The following is a 21,307-nucleotide window of genomic DNA, read 5'->3' as shown; positions in this document are numbered from 1 at the left end:
TCATTACCACACCTGGCTTTCTCTGACTTTTATGGTCTTAGAATAGGGCTGCACATATTATGTATTCATTTAAAAATGTATTGAATGGATGCATGTATAACAAAAGTAAGAGGAGAGTCAATGGAGGGGGCAGTGAAGATCTAGGGGCATATGGTGCTGCTAAGTGAAGGAGTTGGAGTGTTCAGAGGTTCTTTGGGAAAACATTTTCCATTTCAAGAACAAATGCTAAATGTAATCTATCATGGGATGGAGAAAGAAACAAAAGGTCAAATTGTGGGCATTCATATTACATGTTTTCTCGCCCATGTCCTCTCCCCTCCTTCACACAAAGTCAATATTACTTCCTGTCTGAAGCCTTTTCTGACCACTGAGACCAGGCTGTGTAATCCTCTTCCCTGCAATATAAAGAGCCTAGACAGTCAGTGTCACCTAGAGCTTAGTCCCATCTTCCCATTGCCTGTTTGTTCTTTCTGATTCCCTAAGACAGGAATATTACTGAGGGCTGAAATTGTGTCTGTTATGCTTATATCTCCCACCAACTATAATAAGGTCTGAATTTATTTGGTAAAAAAAGATCTTCCTGAGTATGATAAAATAGAAATTTAATTTACTTGGACATTATTAGTACTAAATACTTACCATCTAGACAGTAAAAGTCAGTAGCCATTTAATTGTTTTGGTATTCATAAGTTGCTCATATGTTTACTGTTTTCTAGAGCAATAATGGTCTTTTTATTATTTCCATGTTGCCTATAAATTAGCATGAAGTACATATTAAACACTTACTATGTGCTCAGGAAAATGATTCAGGAGTCCAAAGAAGAAACACGCATGTCTTGCCCTACTAGGATTATTCTTACAATTCTAGTTGACCTCAGCATTTTATTAATACTTCACCTCACCCCTTACAAACTTGCTCCATGAACGTAGGAATTATTAGATCTTACTGTATCTGCGACAGTGCTTGGCACACAATAGAAACCTAATTTACTGAATAAGTGCTGAAGACAGGACAGGCAGAAGGATATAACATTCAATAACACAGTAGGTTTCAGCATATCATTTGTAATAACATTGTAGATTCTGGCAAAAGAATATAATATCATAGAAGAATTTCATGAGGTTCGCTTTGATGTTATTCAAAACTGGATTTGAGGAAAGAGACTGTGAGCAAAGTTTTTAGCTCAGAATTGCCTCCCTTCTCTCTTATCTAGGTTATCTTCTTTTTCCAATGTTGTGATGCAACCTCCCTTAATGACAGCTATTGCACTGTGAGCCTCACTCAAGGAGAGTTATAAAGGAAAGCCACTGCTGGAGACATCAGGTGACATATGACACATGTTTTTTTCCATGTTAAAATTTCTTTAAAAAGTATATATTCCAAATTTTTATATATAATTGGACATACATCCCAATTAAAGACATTTCCCTTTGTGTGGACTTACTGATTCTAATGATATAGCTTTCCTCGAAATACTTAATTGACTACTTTGGGATTACATTTCTGCTTTTAGGTCAAATTTATTAGATGATTGTAATGTTTATGTCTCTCTGGGTGTCAGTCATGGTGGTTTTAAGAAGCATACAAAAGCCACTGGGAAACGTGATGCCTGACATGCTGGGTATTGTGGCTGGGTATAATAGATGTGACAAAAGAAGGCTGCCAGGTCAGTGTCACTCTAGAGCCAGGACCACTTTACTGTGCAACCCTGCTCTGTTTTGGAATCATCTTAATACATGGCAACTATTTTTTTTAACTGATGCATTATAATTATACACTGTAAGGAGATTCAAAGTGGATCTTACAACACATCTTGGTGTGCTGGCCAAGTTTTGATCTTTAAGATTCAAGTGCCTGTTTTTGGCTTCAAATATCTGTCTTTAATGAAGACACTCACCCTTGTACCTGTATGAAATGTGTCCTTCCTCTTCCCTCTGCTTCCACATGGAATTGGTTATATGAAATTAAGGCTTGCTAGCTGAGCCTATTGTGACATGGCCCTCTTTAGACAGTCCTCTTCTGCTTCCACAGGTCAGGCAAGGAGGCCCCACTCATTGTTTATTTCATAAGCATGCTTCATGAACTCCAGATAAACATAACATTAGCTATGACCAGTTTTATTTTTTGTCATGGCTTCCTCTTATTCACAGAAGTTGATTATGTCAAGTAAGTAATAAAAATAAAACTCAGATCTTCCTTTTGGCATATAAAATATTTAAAACAATCTCAATAAATAAAACTAACCATAAGCCCATAGTATGTTGGGTCTTGAAGTTCTTGAAGCCAGAGGCCTGATACATCATCTAATTCCCCTTGTTCATATGGATTATGTTGCTAAAGCCTTCATTCTGACTTTCCATATTAACTTTCCTTATACTCTACTTCTAAACTTACTGGCTTCCTAAATTTGGCATTCGTGGCTTTATTTTTAAAATCTGGTTTTTTTTGTGTGGTACTGGTAATTAAATCCAAGGTATTTCTACCTCTGAGCTATACCTTCAGCCCTAATTTACTGTGTATTTTGAAATAGAGTTTCACTAAATTGCTCAAGGGCTTGCTAAGTGGCTGAGGCTGGCTTCGAACTTAAAATCCTCCCATCTTAGTGTCTCAAGTGTTGAGATTACAGGCATAAGATACTGTGCACTGTAGGCATTCATGCCCTCTCACCTGGCCCTATGAACTGAACTTTAGCTCTGCTTTCCTAGCTTTAATATGCTTCATCCATCCTTAAATGAGATTCCCCATGGCGAGATTGCTCCCAGCTACTGATCCCACCTGGTCTCCAAGGTGTTATATCTCTGCTTAGGCCATTGTGAGCATGCCCATCAAGTTCATACTGGGTTTTCCAGGAGGGTCCACAATCCCAACACTGGAAGTGACCTGCAACGTAGCTAAGAGCTGACTTTATTCTCTAAAATTAGCTATCACTTGTACTTATTTTTAATAAGGTTTAATCTGAAATCCTAAACATATTGGCAGACTCTGAACAGCCCTGATTTGGAACCAAGGCAATGCGGAGTTGTGGCAAGCAAGACTATGGTGGTAATATTTACCACTAATTTATCAAGTGGCCTGGAGATGGAGATGGAAAACATGACTTTACAAACCGATGTAAATACAAAAATTACATGGGAACAACTTTCAGGCACTCTGTGGGACAAAGAGACAGTGGTAGCTGAACATAGAAAATACTACTTTGAATGTGCTCAAGGTTGGCTCAGGAACAATGAGAACTTTCAGCAGATCATCCCAGGGAGTAGCCATGGCCTTCACAGCAGCAATGCATCTGCAAGGAGCCAGTGCGATATAGGCCCCTCTTGTTATTTTTCTTCTTTCTCCTTGCTTTGATTCTTCTAAACTCTGTAGCAATCTGGCCTGCCTTCACCTTCGTGCAAGGACTGGCTGTTACTTACCATGCCCTTTAGTGTCAGATCTGCGAGGGGAGACCGGTTGCCATGGAAATCTGGCCAAACATGTAAATCAACAGTGAGGAAACCCACAGGCTGAGCCTTCTTAATCAGATCCAGGTGACTGTTCAAATATGCATACACACTCTGGCATCTGGAAGAGAAATGAATTTTGTTTTTAAAAGGGGGGTAGGGTCGTGGAGCAAATTGTTCTGTAGTAAGAAACCATTTGTACTTCCATATCAGCTCAGGAAAGTGAGCAGGCTCCCACTTTTAACATTCAACAAAGAAACTACCCTGCCACACTTTCAAATCACCCTGGACTTTCACTAAGAAAGGGTAATATACCCTGGTGAGAAATGAAAGGATTGGAGTTGGAAGACCAGATCTAGGAATGGTTTTACTCTTGGAGGTGTGTAACCATAAGAAAGTTAATTAAACTCTTCAGAAACACCCTCTTCTCATCTGTAAAATCAGACATTACAATCCCTGTCCAACTTACCTCATAGGGTTATTGTGAAGATCAAAGAAAGCTATGTATGCAAAGATATAACAATCTATAAACTGTACAATATGGTACATATGTAAAAGATTTATTAGAATCAGTCTTTGTAATTGGAATAATAATGATGAGATGATAAATAGAGACAAATACATGTTCCTGGACTTAATATAAGAACTTGCTAGGAAAAGTGATTGAATATCATAAACACAGGATCAGAAGGGAGGAATCTGATTTCCAACTGTAACTCATGAAGTGTCATTACATAGTCCCTTAGTTTATATAAGTCCCTTAGTGTAGAATAAAGGAGTCAGACCACCTTCCTCATGCTTTACACCTTTAGGTGAGAGAAAGTGGTGGGCTTGGGATTCAAGTCAGTGATAGGTTCAGATCTTGGTTCTATATGTCCTTTCTGGGTAATATGATTTAACCTCTAGGACCTCTAGTGTCCCCATTCACTAAAATAGGCATAATAATACCAATCTCGCTGGGTTAAATCTCACTACATGACACAAAGATTTAAGTTGGTTGGTCTTCTCCTCTCTACAGGGTGTCTTCCAAAGTTCTGAATCAATGATCTTGCTCGTGACCTCAGAACTACAATCTTAAAGGTCAAAAACATGGCTTAAATAATGGCAGGAAAATAATATAGGAAATCGATGTTCAAGGGAGGTTAATCTCTAAGGTACCTCAGACCATTTTATGATTTGCATTTTAAAAATGTTTTAGAAGCATGTCTCAATGATTTCTAGTTCCGTCCTGTCAAGTTCTTGCAAACTTTCTCGATGAAGTGTAAGGAAACAACAACACAGAAGCACAGCAGTGGTTTCCAAACTCTGTTTTTCCTTCTTCATCAGCAGAACACAATTATTAAATACAAATTTCAGATGGAAATATGATATAGCTGTTGTAGAAAGTAAAACTGCTCTGTGTGTGCACAAGCGAGTGTGAGGAGATTCGGGAATGCATATGCATGCTGTGTGCTGGCTGCAGGCAGAGGCAGCTCTACGTACTGACAGTCTCTGTTTCTGGCTGTCACACCTCACACCTACCTGTAAACCCTTCTGCACTGGATCATACTGCTAGGAACAAGATGTTCCTGGGACAAACATGATCCTCATGAGGCAGCAGCTGCCATTCCTGTGTTCCTGAGTCTAAGGTAGGTTTCCCACTGTGGCTCATGGAGGGCGGCATCTTCTATAGAGAGGAGAAGAGACAAGCCCAAGTCCACATGCAACCTTTCTCAGTATGAATCTGAAGCCAAGTGCTTTTTGTATCTTAGGCCAGAATGTATTTGCCAAAGCCCCATTCTGGAATCTTGTTTTAGAATGTTCCTCTGATGCCTTCATAGTAGACAGGCAGAATGTAATCACATCCTGGTTTTCTACTTGCCAGCTCTTACTGCTTCTGCCCCGGCAAGGATCCACATTCACAACAGAAGTCTCTAGAATACCCTTTCTAGCCAGAGAGCCAAGAGTCTGCACTAAGTCTAGCCACTTTCCACTTCAGAATAGCATTACTGCTTTTAGAGTAAAGTTTTTTTTTCTTTTTTTAAGAAGCTCATGTCTATAAATCTTTTCATTCTGCCTCTCAAGGAATCTCAGAGCAGGGCATTTGGTTTCAGACATCTGGGTCAATAAGAACCTATAGTCCTAATTACTATTGATTCGTCATTGTCTCATTTACTGTGGATCTTTGTAAACAGTGAGATTCATTTAGCCTCTACATATATGGACACTCACGCACTAATGAGATCCCTGGGGGATGGGGCACATGCTTACCCCTTTGACTCCTAACCTCCTTGCAGCTGTGTGTTTATTCTCTGGATTCAGCTATTCCTCTGCATGTTTTTTCAATTATAACTTACCATGTGTGCTATCTGAGTATATCACTCAAAATGAAATGCACTTGGAAGACATTAAAATACTAATGCACATCATTATTCAGATAATTTTAACCTAGCAAGATGCTTCTTTGGGGTCTGACTTTGTTTCATTTTGTATGCTTTATCAATTCCTTTTCAAATGTCAATCTGCCCTCTTCCAAGTAGGGAATCACATAGTCACTGTGATTCCAACTGAATCATTCTCCTTCCCTCTGTTAAATTCCAGGCTCACATATCCTCTCTCAGGAGGAGAAGCCCTTTCTGCACATGTCCCAATGGGTATGACGAAGAAAATATAGTTTGAGCAATCACAAAGTGACTTAGCCATGTACCAGCTGGGTGAGCAGGCACACTAAACCTCTTGGAGTTTAGTTTACTCTTTTCATTTGGGGTGAATACTGTCTGAAAGGCTGTTGGGAAAACTAAACACAGAGCCCTGGATTTGAGCGTTAGAAGCACAAAAACAAACAAATACAGAGCCTTGGACACTGTTAAATGATTTGATTAACAAAGAATTCCCTCTTTGCCATCATAGAAAACTTGTAGTTAGCTTAAAAAACAAATAATTCAAACCAAACAAAGACCAAGAAACAAAAACAAAAACCTAAAGAAATAGGGGAGTTTTTATTTTTTTTATTTTTATTTTTTTTACTATATCGCTTAAGACCCTAAATGCAGGCAGCATCCCTGGAATCTCTCTTCTGCTTTCCCTCTCCATAAATCATTTAGTTCTTTGGATTCATAAGCTCTCCAGAAAAATGGTGACCATATTCTCAAACCCTGAATCTGAATGGTGGGACAACAAATAGCATGCCCTTTCTAGAAGTAAAAGAAAGTCTTAAAAAAGAAACTTCACATTGTCTGTCTCCATTCCTTACTCCCTAGCACAATGCATCCTGCACTCTGCCATCCTCATGGAAGCTCGTACCACTGTAACACCAACAGAATGTTTTCTGCATTTTACACCACGTGACCTCTAGTTTCTCATTTGCTCTCTCCCTTCTATTCCCAGAACACTGCTCTCTTGATTTTTCTACCTCCTCTCCAGCTGGATTCTCCCTCTGCTTTTCCCTTAAATATTTAAGGTCTTCCAGAGACCTGTCTTTTGCCTTTTCTTACTCTTTATGTGTACTTGTATGGTCCTATTCCTCTTTCATAGCCCATTACCATCTAGTGCTGAGGATTTCAAAATATATGTCTTTAACCCTACCTATGTATCTATCATAGAATTCAGGTCAAGTATCTGACCACCCACTGAATGACTCTTCTTAGCCATCCAAAGGTAACTCAACCAAAAGTATTTGGTATGGCATACCTCTTCTTTTCTAATGCCTGTGATCTTCCTTCTGTGCTCCTTGGTTTTACCAAAGGCAATACCATGTAAGCAGTTGCCCAAACAACCTCTTGGTGAGGGCGGAATAAGAGGGAGCATCATTTCTGATTTAGTTTTCTCTCTCAGCTTTCCAGTTTAATCTTTCATCAGGACTTGGTTCCTTGTTCTAAATATCCCTGTAACCAGCAAACTTTACTCCACCTTAATGGCTGCTGCTTTACTCAGGCCAACTACAAATGCCTAGATTAGAGCCTGGCCTCCAGATTTATTTCCTCATTTGAAATCTTTCCCCTTACAAATAGGCTTTCTACACTCCTTTCTAAGTGATGTTTCTACAGTGCAACTGTGAATAGCATCCCCTCCCCTACATAAAACCCGGTAGGGGCTCCTCCCCATTGTTTCAGGACAAAGGACAAATTTCCTTCCTAGCACAAGATGCTGTTCATTGGCTTAGCTCTCCCTGCCTTTCAAACACATCCTCCACTCCTCCCACACTGTGTCCCTGCACACTCAGTGTTCCAACCACATTAAATCACTTTCCAAGCTCCTCATGTGCAGTCTCAACCTCTGAATGTTTGCCTATTTGCTTCCCCTCCCCTAGAATCTCTTTCCTTGCCTTGTTTACCTTATTTATCAGTCCAGATTAAATTTTTCTTTTTATTTTGAAACAAGGTCTTCCTATGTTGCTGAGTACTGGGATTGAAAGCCTGTGCCACCATGCCTGGTTCAGACTCATCCTTGATATTCTCCTGAGGTGTTTCCTGAGCCCAGTCTGTTCACTACCCACACTCTTAAATGTAGTAGTATTGGGAAGTGGTTTCAAATGTATGTGAAAAAAAAAAAAGTCAGTATTAGGAAACTAGAAGCTTCAAGGAAAGGGCTGCAGATTTCTAGGCACCAAGGGTAATTAGTAAGAGAATAGAAGAAGCCCAAAAGCCTAGGGTCTTTTACATTTATGAGAAGTGAACTTCCTCAAGGTTGTTGGGGAATGCCATAAGCCTCCAAGAGATTCCAGACCCCAATAGATAATCAACTAACACATTTTGGAGTGTAACAAAAGGTGTGGGGTCTGTGCCAGACACAGGGTGGGTCTACAGGAAGGAATCCCCACATCAAAAGACCTGCCCCAGGGAAAGGGCAGATCTAGTTTGGTCAGAAAATTATTGGTATAAAATGTCCTGGGTTCAGGAACCTCCAGTGACTTCTTTTCAAGTCATCCCACTATGTCACCCTTTATGGCATAGTGCTAAGCTATGTTCTATCTTTCCGTCTTTTTAATGATAAAAATTGCTTAAGCTTACAGAGTTTGGGCTAGTGTTTTCTATACCTAGCTCAGAACAAGAACCTGCAGTTAATTCTCTCTCACTGGAACAGATTCGGGAGCCCAACAGGGTCCCCGAACAGCTTCCACAACCGAAACACTAAAGCTACCTGAGCTGAGCACAGCCTTCTCAGCTCTGCCCTTCCCTCTGCAACTGGCCTCATGAGGAGAGGAGGACTCATCCTGGGTCCTTGCACACTCAGCAGTGGATTGTCACTTGCTCTCATCACCTGTGCTAGGGGTCAGGCAGTAACATTTCTGCTTCTGGTTTGGAAATACGGAGACTTTCTGCAGTTAACTGAACATTTTATTTCTCTGTTTAGAATGGTTAACCACTCTTGTGGTTAACCATTCCTGTGTTGTCCATGTGGCTCCTGAGATCCCCCTTTGGCAGCCTGGTGCTTCAGGGAGATACAGAGGTGCCTGTGCTATATAAGCACTTTAGTCATAAGGCAACTTCATGTCTTAGTCCATTTGAGCTGCTGTAACAAAATAATAGCATAGATTAGGTAGTTTATAAAGACAGACATTTACTTCTCACAGTTCTAGAGTCTGGGAAGTCCTAGACAAAGGCGCCACGCATTCAGTGTCTGTGAGGTGCCACTTCCTGGTTCATAGAATGACACCTTTTCACAGTATCCTTGCATAGCAAAGGGGAAAACCAATTGTGCTGGGCATCTTTTTTTTTTTTTTTTTTTTTTTTTTTTTTTTTTTTAACAAGGGCACTAACCCCACAGAAGACCCTGCTGACAAAAGGCCAGATAATACTATCACTTTAAGGGTTAGGATTTCAACATTAAAGTTTTGTGTGGACATGAACATCAGACTATAACCCCTGAATATAGTGATCTTTTTGATAGCTTTTTAAGAGTATGCTAATTTTCATAAATCATAAAAATGATTCAGAAGTTCTGATTCTATTATTCATGTCAGATCCATATCCAGGTGAATAAGATACAGCTCCTCCCAGAAGGAGCTCAGTTACTGGGATACCATGGGATACCTTGTTATTCAGTAATCCTCATTCCCTCAGCTAGAATTAAATGAGATACAGAAAGTACCATTTCGTAATACTATAGAGTTGTACAGTGTGTGCCAAGTTTGCTGCTAGCCCCTGAAAATATACTGGTGATAGACTGCCTTCATGTCACAGAAAGTGCTGGGGAGCCATAGGTAGTTAAGTAATCCATAAATAAGTTTACAATGACCATATGTGGTAAGAAACTAACAGAGTACAATAATAAAGTACCAGAGAACACTTTAGCTAAGGTGTTCACATAAGCACTGGCCAATTAAGGGATAATTAACATCTGAAAGGTAAAAAGGGAGATAATTATTAAGTTGAGAAGGAAAGAGCCTTCCAGACCAGGGGTATGGCACCGTTAAAGGCTTGAAGAGAAGGCTGAGGAGTTGATATTCAGCCATAGATTCTCCTGTGCAAGATGCAGTTGGAGGCAAGGCGGGGTCTGGATCCCAGCATTTGGGAGGCTGAGACAGGAGGATTGCAGTTTGAGCAGCCTCAGCTACTACATAGTGAGGCCCTCTGCAACTCAGTGAGACCCTGTTTCAAAGGGTGTACCTCAGAGATAGAATGGCCCTGGGTTCCAACCCCAGTATTGAAAAAAAAAAAAAAACCACCATCAACAACAAAAACAAAAACAATGATATTGAAAGTCATCACAGCAGGGTACTGGGAAAAGTTTTCAATTAGCAATAGTGTTCCTTGGATAAACCTCATCGGCTATGATACTGCCACTGTGCAAAGCGGCAGATTCTTAATAAATGCTCTTGTCCTTTCTTTTTTCCTTTCCTTGCTCAGGGAAGATTTGTGTAAACTTTAATGGGAAGGTTAACTATATCTGAGATTTGGCATACAGAGAATAGACCAGTGAATTTTAAGAAACTGGCCCTCACTGGGATTGTGGAAGTCACCGAAGCAACAGAGGTCTGAGCAATAAATCAGACCAAGAAAAATGAGTTATAAGCCAGATGTGGGGACGTAAGCCTGTAATCACAACACTTGGAAGGCTGAAGCGGGAGGATCACAGGTCTGAGGATAGCCTCAGCAATTTAAGTGAGACCCTCAGCAACTCAGTGAGTCCCTGCTTCAAAACAAAAAATAAAAAGAGCTGGGGTGTAGTTCAGAGGTTGGATGCTCCTGGGTTCAATCTTCCAAACCCCAGTACCCAAAAATAAAAAATAAAATAAAAGGAAAAAAATAAGTTGTCTTCAATGGATAATGGGAAGATAGGATGAAAAATAGTGTAAGTCAGTAAATAGACAATTCTAAAGGACCAATGGACTTAGGATGAGCTGATGACTGGTTGCAGTGAGCTCTTTAAAAGAAAACAGAACGGACTTGCTTTTCTTTTCATAGTAATTTTCTCCCATGCACTGAGCTTCCTGAGGGATGCCCCTGGGCCTTATTTTTCCTGCTTCCATTCTGACCCTACCTCCTCACCAATGTTCTAGTTTATTCTTCACAGAGCAGCCAAAGCAATCTCTTTCAAAGGTAAATCTCACCGTATCTCTCTTCCCTGCTCCAAAACAGAAGCCTTGCTAGAGGTACAGTTCAGATTGTAATTCAGATTGCTGCATGCTTAGCATGCATCAGGCCTTGGGTTCAATCTCCTGCATCAAAACCAAAAACAAAACACAACAAACTGAAACCTTGAATTAAATCTAGGGTCCTTTGAGTTATCTACAATGCCTATATGATGTGGCCCTGGTTACTTTTCTGCCCTCATCTCATCTCCCCACCCTCCCACTTTGGTCCAGCCAGTGGCCTTTACAGTGTTCCCTGAGGCAGCCAAGCTGGCCTTTAGCGCAGGCCCTTGGGACTTGCTGTTCCTTCCATTAGGAAGGGCCTCCCATAGAATCATGTCTTGTTCCTTCCTTTCACTCAAACTTACTGCTCAAGTGTAATATCAGCAAGAACAGCTTCCCCACCTGAAGTAGCTCCCTCTTATCCTCACCCCTGCCCCTGTATGCTACTCCTTATTTATCTCCATTTATTCTTTGAAGCATTTATCAATCTTCGGCTATAAGTGTGTGTTTATGTATATATAGTTACACAATGCTTCCTACATATGCTTTCTTATGTATGCTTTCTATCAAAGCAAAGATTTCCTTTGCTTTGTTGACTCTTGTATCATAAATGCTCATAAGACAGCCATCAGATGAGACAGTCAAAGGATTTGGACTTTTTGGAGGGAGGGGATACTGGAGGCTGATCATAGAAACATTCTACCTCCAAACTTTACCCCTGTCCCTATTTTTATCTTTTATATTATTTCACTGGTGGTACTGGGATGGAACCAAGGGGCCTTCTACCTCTGGGCTACACTCCCAGACCTATTTTATATTTTTTATTTGGAAACAGGGTCTCCTAAGCCAGCAGAGGCTGGCTTCGAACCTGCGCGATCCTCCTGTCTCAGCCTCGTAGGCGCAGGGATTACAATCGTGCACCACCACACCCGGCTATTTTATCTTTTACTTTGAAACAGAGTCTCATTAAGTTGCTGAGGGACCTTGCTAAGTTTCTGAGGCTGGCCTCAGACCTACAATTCTCCTGTCTCAGTCTCCCAAATACTGGGATTACAGACAGGCACCATCACACCCAGCTGAGGATCTAGATTTTAACGTTGGCTTTGCTGCCAACCTTGAACATAGTTATTAAAGATTATGTCAACAACATTTCCTCAAAAATCTCCTGATGTCACCAGAACTTCATTCTGAGACATTGTTAGTAAGGGATCTATAAGAAAAATAATGTAAAGAGAAAAGAGCTGAAGATACAAGCAATGTAAAATAATCTCTGGCCAAGGAGTGAATTATCTAAATATTTGGCCCCATGTAAAGAGATGCTGGTTGCAATTTACATGTATGGGCACATCTAGTTATTGTTTACTTAATTTATAAGTTCATAAAACATTTCTATTCGGAGATGGGGCCTAAAAGGATTATGGTAAATCATAAGGATAAAGTGCTCGAACTATTTATCAACATTTGTTTCCACAGTTTCAAACAGGATTTGCTGATCTAAACACAGAGATAGAGACAATCTGCATTGATGTGTTTAGAATGCCCCAACTCATAGCAAAGCGTCATGGGTTCCTAATTCCAAGGGGTTTGTTCCCTCTTTCAAAGAGCCAACTTCATGTTAACAACAGTTATGCCTATTTAATTCTAAGACCTGTAGCATAATGGGTCTTTTGGGCTAGAGCACTATATTAATAGATCTCATGTGATACAGATATACTTTCCTTTACAGAAGAAGGGAGGTAGAAGAGATCTAATAGTTAATGAATAAATATCCAAGCTGAAGATAAAATTTGAGAGCTACAAAATATTGGAAAAACAAAGTAAAAAACACAGTTGGGATCACCCTGTAAGAGATGCAGTGACGGAAAGAGGTCCAAGAACAGCTGTGGTGAACTTTGATGCTGACAGACAAAAAAGGACTGTGAGCTTGAATAGGAGGAGTTACAGGCACAAGAAGAGAACTGGGAAAGGGTGATAATCTAAAAAAAAAAAAAAGAGAAAGTTAAAAGGAGAAAGGTATAATTATTGGTGCCTCAGGCTGCTGGGCATTCAACAAGGGGGTCTGTAAAACGTCCTGCGGATTTGAGAAAGCACAGGCCTTCACATCAAATGTTTCAGGGATCTGCTGGTGACACAACTCAAGCTAGAGTAGGCAAAGAAGGAGTAGGGAGTGAGAAACTAGAGAACAAGACTATAGGCAATGCTTTTGGGAACTTAGCCTTAAAGAGAAGAGAAACACAGGGAAGTAGCTGTGAAGAGTTAGGATTTAAATCCAATCCTGACTCCAAGGCTGAATTCTGTGAATCACTGCTTCTGGACTACCATATGCTGCGGTTAACTCCGAGTTTGCATGCTGATCCATAAATTGTTCTTTCTTCTCTATTTTTAATACAAACTACTCAAATGAGATTCATCTGTAGAAGAAAGTTGTGTTTCATTGCAAAATATAACTATCTCTTACACTTGTGTTGAGCATTTAAATTTTCTCATATTGACATTCCCAAGATCTGCTATCATCCTAGTAAACGAGTTAAGCAGAGCAGTGTCATCGTCACTGAGTTAACTCAAATGCAAAATGAGTTAAGCAGGGCAGTGTCGTCATGATTTCATGAATGTAGAGACTGAATCATTGAGATATCCATGGTATAAATACCAAGATCTCAATTCCCAGTCCAGTGTTTTTGCGTTTCCTTTGCTCTTTGCATACAATGGTAGAGGGATAATGAATGACTGACATCTGCTGCTTAGCACTAAGACCACCACTCTCACCCTTCCTAGTCTTTTATTACCATTAGTAGCAGTAACAGAAGTAAATGACATCATCATTGTCATCATCATTATCATAATTCTGTCTACAAAGACTTGTCAAATACATTACCTCACTAAATTCAAAATAAATTCTCAGAGATGTCTTGTATTTGTCCTCCAATACTATGCCAAAGTGATACACATTGGTGCTTGGACTTAAATCCAGATCTTCAAACTCCAAATCTAGTGCTCTTTTCTTTGGGCTAGTGATTTGTAAATACTGGTTTACTTCAAGAATGTGAGGAAAGTGATGCTTCCCTTCATAAAAAGCCATGCACAAGTATGTAATAACAGGAATTGGAGCACAGTTTTAAGGGGCTCACTGATGATGAGAGGTTAGAAATCCCTGTGCTGGGTTATGTCATTTTTAAATCAATTCAAGTGTCAGCTGATAAGGGTGCATGGAGTAAGCCTTCTCCGTAGTCATGACATCGAAACCAGAGACTCTTGGAGAAGAAAGCTTATGGAGCTTCTCTTAAACAATCTGTCAGGTCAGCATTTCTTTTTCTATATCTTGAGAGCACACTGCCTGTACTCTAGCACAGCATGCTCTGCAGGTGTAGCTCCCATATTAGAATGCAAGACACTGAGTGGAGTAGAAATCTCTAACTCAAGTCACTACAGCAACCCCAACAATAATTTCTATGACCACTGCTGTTACTGAACATGATTCCGGTTTGACACTTTATCATTACATGACAGCCAGTATTCTAATTCGTTTACTTTTCTGAATAAACATATAAGGTGTTTATTATAATTTCCCTCTACAGTAAGGTACTAAGTTACAGAGAGGTTAAGTTAATTGTCCTGAGCCACACAGAGAGTAAGGGGTACAACTGAGACACAGGCTATTTGGTTCTAGAGTCTGGTGTCACCTGCCACCCCAGACTCTCACCCTCTGGCCATGTACTGCCTATGTGAGCTTTCTGTTACAATTATAAAATATCTATTTTTCTAATAAATTATAATAATTAAGTCTAATTATCATGACATTCCTTTATTATTTCATAATTTTGTATCATAATAATTTTATATTTACCCCAAAGTTGCAAAAGTAGTAGATGACAGTTCCCTTTTATTCATCTAAAAATTAACATAAATAATACTATTAACTAAGTTACTGATATGTGAATTTCAACAGTTCCCTTAACAAATGTCCTTTTTCTGGTCCAGAATCTAATCATGATCATACATTGTTTTTAGGTCTTGATCAAAATCATCTTTTTAGTCACCTCCAAGCTAGGGTAGTTCTTCAGCATTTAAGTTTCATAATCTTCTTTTGAGGGATATTGAGTAACAATTTTGTACATGATCCTTCATTGTGGGGTTGAGGGTACATATATTAGGCAAGAACATCACATGAACATACATCATGCAAGTAGGTTCATAATATCAGCATATCTCATTGCTGCATACAACCTGTACCATACAAGCAGATTCATGACATCAGCATATCTATCTCACTGTTGGTACTGTCTACTTTATCATATGGGGAATGTGTTGGCTGCAAGATTTCTCCACTGTGAAGAGACTATTTTTAGTAAGATCCTTGAGACTATGCAAATATACTGCTTCCCACATCATACTGTGTGTGTGTGTGTGTGTGTGTGTGTGTGTGTGTGTGTGTGTGTCTGTTACTGGACACTGAACCCAGGGGAATTCTACCTCTGAGCTACATCTTCAGCCCTATTTTATCTTTAATTTGAAATAGGGTCTTACTATTTTGCTAAGGGCCTTGCTTAGTTGCTGAGGTTGGCCTTAAACCTGTGATCCTCCTGTCTCAGCCTCCCAAGCACTAGGATTATAGGTGTGCAACACCATGCTCTGCTCTGTATCATAATTTTACTCAGTTGTTGTAGCCATTTATGATTCTTGCCTGATACAATTATTACTGCAATATTTGCATCATAAGAATTTTCTATTTTTTTAACTTTTTGAGTGCATTGTAATTATATATCATAGTAAGAGTCACAATACACATATACACAATAGTTGGTGTATTTTCTTTCCCATCCCACCCTGCTCCCCACTCCTCCCTCCCTATGCATGGTAGTGAGATAAGTAGCAATAACTTCATATATTGTTATATAATATAACAATACACTCTCCATTCTTTGATCTTTCCTTTGCCCATCCCCCATCCTGTTTCATTAGTCTAACCATTTCTCTCCTTGCTCATCTGAAGTCTCTTATGTTTTCTATTTTCTCTCTAGCTTCCACCTATAAGTAAAAGCTTATAAAAGCATATAAACTTCTTGACTCTGAAACTGGCTGATCTCAATTAGCATTACATTCTTTAATCAATTTCCCTGCAAATTACATAATTTTGTTCTTTTTGTGTCTGGATAAAATTCCATTGTGCATATATGCCATACTTTAATTATCCATTCATCTGTTGACGGACAACAAGTTTGGTTCCATAATTTGGCTATTGTGAACTGTGCTACTATACGCATGGTTAAGCATGTACTAGTATAGTGTTTTGACTATCTTTTTTTATAATTCCGCTATTTTTCTACATTTATCAGTTGTCAATTCACTGTCCTCCATTGTCAATTGACAATTCACCATTGTCAGAGAGATCTGTCCTTCCTCACTTATGTATTTCTTCCGTGATTTACTTGTATCAGCTTGGACTTGTGGAGTTATTTGATTCTTTCATTGTTTATTTTGTTAATAAAATTGTCCCCAAATAGGCCATTTAGAGATTCTAAAAGCTGGTTCCTGTGTACTTTGACAATTCTGTTTTGAGAAATTCTTTACTTTATGATATCATAAAGTATTCATGTATTTCCCCAGTCCCTGCTATAGCCCAGGCATCAACTTTCTCAGGAGTCCTGGTTACTTTTGTTGCAGAAGCAGGACAATGGTATTTAGCAATCAAGACTGGGTACAGGTGCACACAGGCACTATAGTGCCATTGCTTCTCAACAGAGATTTAGGAATTAGCTGCATGTCTACCCATACATGCATATATACAGCTACATTTATCTCTATTTACACACACACACACACACACACACACACACACACACACACCCACACCCACATGCATGTGCACACACACACTACAAGTTGATACTGATACTGTTGGTTTCCATCTAGTACCATACACATCATTCTAACCTTCCCTTTCACTATTTGTCAGAAATCTGGCTCTCATGATCTACCATATATTCATTTATTTGTTCAATTACTGTATATGCATAAAGGGTTTTCAGAATGGCTTACCCATGCATCTGTGAATAGAAAATTTGATAATGTATATGGATTTCTATTTTTAACTATTCAGCATACTATCAGAATATTCTTTCCCAAGGTCACTTGAGTTAGTTCTTTTCTTTCCTCAACCTCCTATAGTGTGGTTTTTCATTTGTAATACAGTAGATTCATTTGATATTATTCATATTTATTTTTGTCCATCTCATAGACACATATTTTGGTTAGACTATCTATCTATCTATCTATCTATCTATCTATCTATCTTTCTATCTATCTATTTATCTATTGTTAATTTTACAAGAAGCATCCTCATGTTTTTAAAAGTTAGAGTAACGTGCTAGTTGTGGTGGCGCACGCTTGTAATCCCCATGCTTGGGAGGCGGAGACAGGAGGATCGCACAGGTTCGAAGCCAGCCAGGTTAGCTTAAGAGATCCTGTTTCCAAATAAAAAATATAAAATAGGTCTGGGAGTGTAGCCCGGAGGTAGAAGGGCTTCCAGCAACACCAGTACCACACACACACACACACACACACACACACACACACAAAGATAAAAGTTAAGGGTACATGAAAAGCATATTCAGAAAAGTGTTCTTCATTTCTACCTATTCTCTAAGGTTATTAATCCCTTTAGTTTCTGATTTAATATTTCTGTTTTTCTTTTGCATAGATGAATAAATACATATATTTTCTTATATCTCCTTTCTGAAAGACTATGTTGTAATCATTCCTTTGCATTCAGTTTTACTCAATATGTGGCAGAAACCACTCCATGTCAGTTACTAGTCTCAGTTTTACAGAAGGAGAGACATCTTAAGCAGTTTGAATAACCTGTACAAGGTCAGACTGCTAGTAAGGAACAGGGCTTGGATGTGAACCCAAGAAGTTTCAACTCCAAAATCAGGTACCTTCCTCTTCATCAGTTTCTCATCCAGAGCCTCTTGGCATATTCTTGGAGGATCTTTAGGTTTTCAGAGTTCTCTTAGATTATTCTAAAAATTAATACATGACTTTCTGGAACATCCAGATAATTATCTTACAACCAATTCTGTCAGGCATTTTCATTGTCCTATGATCTGAGCATCATGCAATTGTCCAAAGTGAATGTTGTTCATGGAGCCACACAAGGAAAGTAGGAGAGAGAGAGAGAGAGAGAGAGAGAGAGAGAGAGAGAGAGAGAGAGAGAGAGAGAGAAATTTTAATTACCTGGCTGTGGCCTTGGCTTGTAGTTCAGGAAAGGCAGCATGGCCCTGCACCATGTGGTCTATCTAAAAGACAAGAGGGACAGGTTAATTTTATAGCTTCTCTAAGCCATGTTTAAGTTACAAAGAACATATAAAAAGTCTGTTTCTTCCAACTCTTTGTCCATAGAGAATCTAGAAACATTAAAATGCTAGTTCAATAAAAGTGTCTCACCTCTTTCAGAAATCTAGCTTTGCTTAACCTAGTGACAACAGGTTAGATGTATAAAACAAAGGAATTCAGAGAGAAGAGGAGCAGGAAATGATACTCCCAAGGCAGAAATGGTAGCAGCAGGGAGCATGGGGCCCAAGCACAAGGAATGAGGAAGGAAGGTAACTCCAGTTCAGTGGTGGGGGGTCTGGCTGTTAAAAGTGCTGTCTCTGAATCCCATCATCCCCCCTCCTAATTCAGGCTGTCATCTCAGGGCAATGTGGAGTCTTGGGTTACTTACTCACTAAGGCTCACTTGTAGAGGAGCTTTGATGGAGGGGAAGAGGTAGAGAGTGTAATGGGGGAGTTCTAGTTCAGAAAAAACAAAACAAGATGCCCCAGATTTGTCAAGAAAAACACCCTGAACTGAAAAGTTGTCACAGGGGAAATCAGGGCAGCGTCCAAGGACAGAAATGTCTGAGCTCAGCAGATACCACCTTCTCATCTAAATCCCTTGTCTAGGGTTTAATTCCTAATCCCCTTGGTGGTTCTAAACAAAATGGCATGTCATATGCAGTGGGAACAGAAATGTTCCCCCAGGCTTTACTCTGCTTGCTTAGACACAGCCAGCACTGCACTGGAGTTCCTTAACCTAATCTGTGTATTTCTCAATGTTTACTTGAGTCTCTAGGACTCTAAAACAACCATTCAGAGGGACTTATTTTCATTCAAACTATGGACAGACAGGCTGTTTGGCTTCATGGAGATGAGCTCTCTGAGCAAACTTCTTAAGAAGCAAGGCTAGGTAAAGAGGAGGAAAGTTTTTCCTGGAGCCACAGGAGTTAGGCTATGACTCTGGTTCTCACCATGTGACTTTGAGCAAGTCACGGTTTGAACTTCAGTCCCCTCCTTTACCTGTTGGCCTCCTTGTAAAACAGGATTGCTAAGAAGTAAAGTGTGTTTATGGCAATGCCAAAAGCAGCTGGTCTCTAACCTGCCATCCTCCTGTCTTAGCCTCACTGGAACCACGGGTATGTATTACCACACCCAATGAACAAGACACATTTTGAAGAAAATAAAACAAGATTAATGAGTGATAATCACACCAGGGCTGGACACCAACACCCACCGACAGCACCTTCACCTCCAGAGCCTACTAAAATGATGCAAGGTCAGGAGCAATACAAGTCGAGCCTGCTTCCTGTACCTCACCTATTCTTTCCCATGAACACTAGAACATACGGTCACATGACTGTCCTCCCTCCCTCTGCCTTTGACTGACCCCAGTGCCTCAGTGCCTCCTTGGTAGCCTCACTAGGTGCGGGGTGCCCTTTCTTCCAGGGAACTAAGAATAACAAACTAGCTTTCAATGACCATTGTCTCTTTCTAGGTTAGCCTCACCATATCTGAATAATAAGGAAGCTTACATCTTTTGGGGGGTTACTGGGATTGAACACAGGAGCATTTTATTTCTGACCTATACCCCAACCCTTTTTATTTGTTATTTTGAAATAGGGTATTGCTAAGTTTCTGAGGGCCTTCTTAAATTGCTGAGGCTGGCTTTGAACCTGTGATTCTCCTGTCTCAGCCTCCCAAGTCCTGGAATTACAAGCATATACCTGGCAAAAGTCTTAAGACACAGAAAATAAACAGGCTTTTTAAATAGAGACCTGAGTTCAAATCTGTGGTCTATACTTGTCTTCTATTTAAACTAAGGGGAATATCTAACTTCTCAGAGCCTCATTTCCTACAACTGCAAACTGGGGTTAATGCAGTTTGCTTTGCAGGGAAGGCTGTGGTAAGTGCTCCTTATATGGGTAGCTGTGAGTTTATAATAATGGTTACAAAGATGGAGGGACTACTGAAAGAGTGGAAATGGCATGGCGATGAGGATCCCAAGCAGTCAGCTGGAGCTTCTGCTTTCCATTTCATCTGGTGGTAGAGCCCTCTCCTGATTAACAAAGAATGAGCCAACTTGTCAAATCACTGAGCACTCCTTTCAGCAGTTTAGAAGTGCCTGTTCCTAGGGCTGACCTTAGAACTCCTGTTCTAGTCTCTAATGCATTTAGCATTGTATAGAAGGACGTGGTGTTCCACCAGCAGTGTTTGTTTCTCAGTGAGATAACTAGATTCACAACAATGTCTGTCTTTGCCAAGTGATTGTCTCAGAAATATACAGACCGAACTAGCCTAACTCTATGTTCTTGTTTCTGCCATCTTCTCAGATTTCAGCCCTAAAAGAAGACAGATGGAGAGTAGGAGGAAAAGGCTAAACACCACTAGGATAGGAAGGAAAGGAAGCTTGAGATGGGAAGAGGCAGGTCTGCTGCAAAGCTGGTTTTCAGGTTTAATCAAGATGGAAAAGTCACCTTGCAATAGATGACTTGGGTTTTGGATCCTTCTTCATGAAGGTGACGTCCACATTTGGAACGTGGGGAAACAGCAGTGCTATACAGATCTCGACTGCATGGTGCAGGGTGGCACCCAGCCTACAGATGTATTTTATTTAGCATATATACGTTTTTAAAAATGAGCCAGGCTGGGCATGGTGGTGTAGGTCTGTGATAGGAGGATGGCAGGTTGAAGGACAGCCTCAACAACTTATCAGGAGCCTTTTTAAAATAAAAAATAAAATAGGACTGGGGGTGTTGCTTGTAGATAGAATACCCAATAGATTGAGATAGAATGCTCAATCCCTGGCAACACACACACACACACACACACACACACACACACACACACACACACACGGACACGCACACGCACACGCACACGCACAGGCACAGGCACATACTCTCCGGATTCTGGCTTCTCTTGCAGAGCTTAAGAATGTAAAACTTGCCGGGCGTGGTGGGACACGCTTGTAATCCCCGTACTTGAGAGGCGGAGACAG

General features: G+C 40.1%; 1 protein-coding gene across 4 annotated transcripts in view; it reads right to left on the bottom strand.

The window, feature by feature from the left end:
- Nucleotides 1-21,307, bottom strand: part of FGGY (FGGY carbohydrate kinase domain containing) — a gene marked incomplete at both ends in the record, with an annotated part of 387,201 nt that overhangs the window by 107,068 nt on the left and 258,826 nt on the right. For all 4 annotated transcript variants that reach the window (XM_080692605.1, XM_080692604.1, XM_080692607.1 and 1 more), the window contains 2 exons: nucleotides 3,415-3,562; nucleotides 18,230-18,291. In XM_080692605.1, the coding sequence (XP_080548731.1) occupies nucleotides 3,415-3,562; nucleotides 18,230-18,291 (210 nt within the window). The remainder of the gene's footprint in view (nucleotides 1-3,414; nucleotides 3,563-18,229; nucleotides 18,292-21,307) is intronic.

This window comes from Muscardinus avellanarius (assembly GCF_963383645.1).
Source record: "Muscardinus avellanarius genome assembly, chromosome: 3".
Classification (NCBI taxonomy): Eukaryota; Metazoa; Chordata; class Mammalia; order Rodentia; family Gliridae; genus Muscardinus; species Muscardinus avellanarius.
Note: the sequence above shows the minus strand (reverse complement) of the source record. Positions and strands in the feature narration are given on the sequence as shown.